A 4,994-nucleotide genomic window follows, 5' to 3' on the forward strand; every position below is an offset into this window, starting at 1 on the left:
GAAGGTGTAGTAATAAATCTTTGCGTGCCAAGTTAAACAATTTGGACTACTTTCCATGGCAGAAGCTCCAAAGTAAATGGTAATGTAATTAAATTCTATTTTAGAAAGATAACTCAAACAGCTGCCACATGGAACAGTGGAAACGAACAAATTGCCAGTGGAGAGAAACACCACATTTGGGGCTAAACTCAACTCTAAGGTTTCCACAACTAAAAAATGACTTTCTTCCTACTAACTCCTTAGAGTATAGTTCATTTACCCCAGTCCTCACTTAGACAAAGTCTGACACAGCATGAAGAGTTATGAAATTATACTTTATTCATATATATTAAATATTCATAAACTAAACAAATTAATTACTTTCCATTTGGGTACAGTCATAGTTGTCAGTGATATTCTGAAACACCAGGCATGAAAAGAAATGCTATTTTCTTAATCAGGAGACAAGTCATATCACCTGACACATTCAAGTGCTGTCTGACATGCCGTTAGAGCAGTGGCTCATAACACAGACATGTTCCCAAATAGGCAGCGACTGGATGGCATCATTTCATTCATTGTATCATCAAGTGAAATAAATGCACAACCCACAGAGTCTTATTTAAATTGGCTGCCTAGTTGGTCCCTGAGATTTAGCCTTGAAATCACATAATCTTGCCTAGTTAGTCAGGAAAAAGAAGGGGAGAGGGCTGAGTGAAACAGTCACAGGATACAGGAATTATAAATAATATATATATTAATAGTCACTTTAATTACATAAAAGTTGCTATTATAAATACTTTGATTGATGAGTCTAAAAATATATTCTTCATATAAATAATGTAAAATATTAAATATTAATAAATAGATTTAGATTTAAAAATTCAAATATTTTAGGCAGGATGACCATTATTTCGATGCTCTACGGCCTCGAAACAGATTCTGACTCCTTTTCCGCTTCCTCAGGTTAGATCTTGGTGAGAGATCATTCATCACTTTGAAGAGTTCATTTATTGCTTTGCGCTGGACCTGCAGATCATTCACCTGTTGGAAAAGAAAGCAGCAAAATTAATATCAGGCATACAAGCCATCAGGATATTCTGCTATTACTATCAGGAAAATGGAATTACTCCTTCAAAAAAAATGATTTTCATTGTCAATTTATTACCTTAATATACAATGATGGTTTCTTCACTTAAGACTAAAACTGTAATTAAATTGCCAGTTGTGCTGTAATATGATGGGGTACATGACACATCCTTAAATTTACTGCTAGAGAATTCCCGAAATTATATAGCGAAAAGAGCCTTGAGGTGGAGTGATAAAAAACGTGGGTTTGGATCCTGTGTGTGCAATAACTGTGACTTTGAACCAGTCACTTAACCTCTCTGAACCTCTGTTTTCTCATCGAAACAATGAGGAGATTATTTCAATCACCTCTAGGCTCTCTACCGATTCTACCCACCTTGGACTTTAATTAGTCTTTGATTAATCAAATAAGTTACTATAGGTCAATGGTCCTCACCTTTGGCATGTAGTAGAACAACTTGGAGACCTAATGAAGAACTCAGAGACCCAGATACATGAAGTCAGAGAAGACCCAGAAAGTTGTGTGGTCCCTCTGTTACTCACCAAAGTTTGAGAACCATGAATACAGGTTCAGTACTTTGCAAACACCAAGTCTAGGACAGATGAATACTGTAATGTTTCATCTCCCCCAAATTAGCTCAGTCTCATCACTTCCACAATGGGATTAAAAATAGACACTAATCATATTTACATGGCAGTCATCAATGACTGGTATGAACGTTTAAAATTAGGAATTGCAGCAAATTTCCCTGCACCTTTCTATCCCGGCAAACTGAACTATTTCCTTACTCTAACCTACAGGACCATTTAGGTGAATTCATGTTTAATAAAATAGGGAGCATTTACTTTCATCTTGGCTCTGCCACGATTTTTCTTTCTAATACTGGAAACACTATGGCCACCTTGCTACATTTCTGAGAATAACTAGGGGGATCTAGGCTTCAGAACTAATTATTAAAAAACATAGCATTCTTAAATATGTTAGCAATGGAGCAAGAGGACGCAATTGTTGACAGCTCACTCAAAATCGCCCATCATGAAGCAGGAGGCTTGGAGCTTCCGGGAAGGACGGGACCCACAGATTTTGTTTCAAGGCCCAGTTACAGCAGAGTAGAAAAAAGTTTCTGTGAGCTGTGTTTGCAAGTGATAAATTTTACTTTCCGGTGTTCAAAGTATCACCAGGAAACTAAGAGATTCACCCAGGACTGAACAGTAAGCCAGGGGCAGCACTGGGTCAGGAATGAGGACTTTTTCAGGCTCTAGCATGTGGCCGGAGGAGATCCACTGAACATTGGAAAACACTGTCAGTGGACAAGAGTAATGGTCTGATAATGTTCCAAACCACTTTTGTACCACCTTGAGACTAGAGAGATCCTGAAGAACAAGCACTTATCTGAGAGGGATTATCTGAGAGAAGTGAGAGGCAGGCCCAGGAAGAGTGACAGCTGCCAAATCTTGAGAGGGTAAGTCATCACCGGACCCCTCCCTTTCTCATTCACATCTATTACATCAAAGCCACACCCAGAGGAATCAGGAGGCCTTTGTCTCCTAGATAAAATTTTGGAAAATGTGATTCATCTTTATGCTTCAAAGTTATCTTTCAGCTTCTAGAAGCCATAACTTTAAGACTCAAGACAATTTCGTCAGGTAAGGCTTGGGAACTGACGGAGGTCTCCAGCTGAGACAGTTTAGCATCCAAAAGTTGATAGAACAATTTTTTCATAAATATAAATTCTATTTTCTTCTCTGAAAACAAAAACACTTTCTTACCGCTACTTGGGCTGCACAATATGAGGGGTTGACCAGAGCCTGGCAGGGGAATGCACCTAGTGCCTTTTCAAAGGCCATAGTTTTTGCTATCTCATTCCCTTTTTTATATCCATGTGATTATACAGTTTTAGAGCAAAGGAGACCATAGAAATTAGAGTGAGCCCAAAAGTCTCTCTCTAGGATGAGGAAAGTGAGCACCAGTCAGGACTGTGAGTCATCTGAAGTCACATGGTTCCTTGGTGGCCAAGCTGGGAGGAGGGCACAAATCTTCTCCATTCCCACCCCCTACTCCCCACTGCACTCTCCATTAAGACCTGCAGCCTCCCAGCCAAAGCAAGAGAATTTCCCTCACACAAAAAAAGGGGCGATGAGAGAAGTGCTTCTCAATACTCCCCTCGACTCCTTCACTGTTTCCTCCTCACTGGATTTGTCTGTTCACCTGCCTTTGCACTACAGAGACAATGCCAGCATTTCCCCAAATCACAAAATTAAATGATTTCCGTACAGGCTTAGCAAAATTACCCCAAAGCACAAATGGAATTACTAAGGAGGAGTTTGGACCATGGGTTCATTTCACAGTTTTACCAACTGTACCCAGTAGCTGATCAGCTTTCTGGAAATTAGGTATTTTGCAAGATCCTCTGTAATGAAACCAAAGAAAGAATTAAGATCAACTCACAGGGATTTGAATCAGCTTGAGGAAGTCATCCCGTTTACTGGAGCTGGTATTTAACAACTTATCAAGCATGTCTTCCTTGATGGTGTCCATGCTCCTTTGAATGCGCTGGTCATCATCTTTCAGGTTTTCAAACATTTTCAGGTAGAAGGAGACAATTTGGCTTTGAATTATTGTTTTATCACTCTCCTTGGAAGACAAGATCACAAAGAGAGGTCGATGTGAATTTATGCATCAGAAAATAAGCAACAAGAAAATCAGCCAAATGGAAATACCCAGCTTACCTCTTTCCAGTTCTTCAAAATGTCTACGAAAAGCGACCCACCATCTGCTACATCTGGATTACTTGCATTCTAAAAAAAGAAAGAAACATGGTTTACAATTAGTCCATTAATTTCCCTAAAACTGCACTTCAAGTTTTAGTGCTGACAATATTCGCTGATTTTCTTTTCAACACTATTAAAGCTGTTGTGTTGGATATAGCCAAACACCATCATGCTATTTTAGCTTTCTTATTTTCTAGTATACTCTTAAACTGCAATATTACAAATGAACTCAAGAAGACCAGTGATACTTCAATTATCCCAAATAATTATAGTAAGGAAAAGAAAGTATTTTCAAGCCTAGTTAAAAAAAAAAAAAAAAAAAAAAATTCAGCCAAATCATATCACTATAAAATACTGCCCCCCTATGGTACTGGTCTTCATAACATCTACCTGTGCCCTCGTATGTGGCATTATGTCAGCTTTAAAAGATAGTTCCAAATGTGTGTGTGAGAGAGAGATTTGATTTGACGATGTGAGAATAAATAGCCTGTGAATGCTTGAATATTAAGTATACCAGCTACAGTTATAATAGCTACATTTTGGACCAATAGCAAAATTTTTGAAATGCAAAAACTATTTTAATTTACCATAAATAAAATTTTAAAAAGCTCATAAAACAAAATGAAAACCTTTTTAATAGGAGCCAGATTATAACTCCTACAAAATCTCAGCGAGTGACTGAGTTCAAGAATAATTCCTAGATCATCTAGATGCGGCAGTATAACTTTGAAACCATTTTTTGGAGCAAAACACTTGTAATCTTTTTTTAAGCCCGAACTTAAGGACCTCACATTCTTTCATTAATTATGTCAGATTACCATTCTTCATGCTAACCCTGACCTTCCATTGCTACCATCATTCCTGATTTTTCAGCGTACTCTGATCATCTAGATGACTAGTCATTGTTTCAATAGGCACACTACCCAACATCACAAGCTAATAGATTCTCACCACAAAATTATCGACATCACTGTCCTTTATACCCATATTATTCCCATCTTCTGGAAGATTGATGAATGCCCCCTAAATCTCTATAGCAAGTTGAGCAGAGGGTAAAAACAACATCTAGATCATGTAGTTAACGCCTCTGGTAAACAGGCAACATTACACCAAGTCTCCTCAAGATGACTATGGCCTAGAGATGGCAGCCTATC

The 4,994-nt window shown here is 38.1% G+C and overlaps 1 protein-coding gene across 1 annotated transcript in view; it reads right to left on the minus strand.

Annotated features, from left to right (window-relative positions):
• Positions 1-366: 366 nt before the first annotated feature.
• The window catches only part of IFNG (interferon gamma), a 4,893-nt gene continuing 265 nt past the window's right edge, over positions 367-4,994 (minus strand). The window contains exons 2-4 of the mRNA XM_047066427.1: positions 3,799-3,867; positions 3,518-3,703; positions 367-1,023 (exon numbers count right to left, since the gene is read on the minus strand). Coding sequence (XP_046922383.1) covers positions 889-1,023; positions 3,518-3,703; positions 3,799-3,867 — 390 coding nt within the window. The 3' untranslated portion in view covers positions 367-888. The remainder of the gene's footprint in view (positions 1,024-3,517; positions 3,704-3,798; positions 3,868-4,994) is intronic.

Source organism: Lynx rufus, unplaced genomic scaffold (assembly GCF_022079265.1).
Source record: "Lynx rufus isolate CCGP_SWC_20201006 ecotype Redwood Valley unplaced genomic scaffold, mLynRuf1.p SCAF_7, whole genome shotgun sequence".
In the NCBI taxonomy this organism is placed as follows: Eukaryota; Metazoa; Chordata; class Mammalia; order Carnivora; family Felidae; genus Lynx; species Lynx rufus.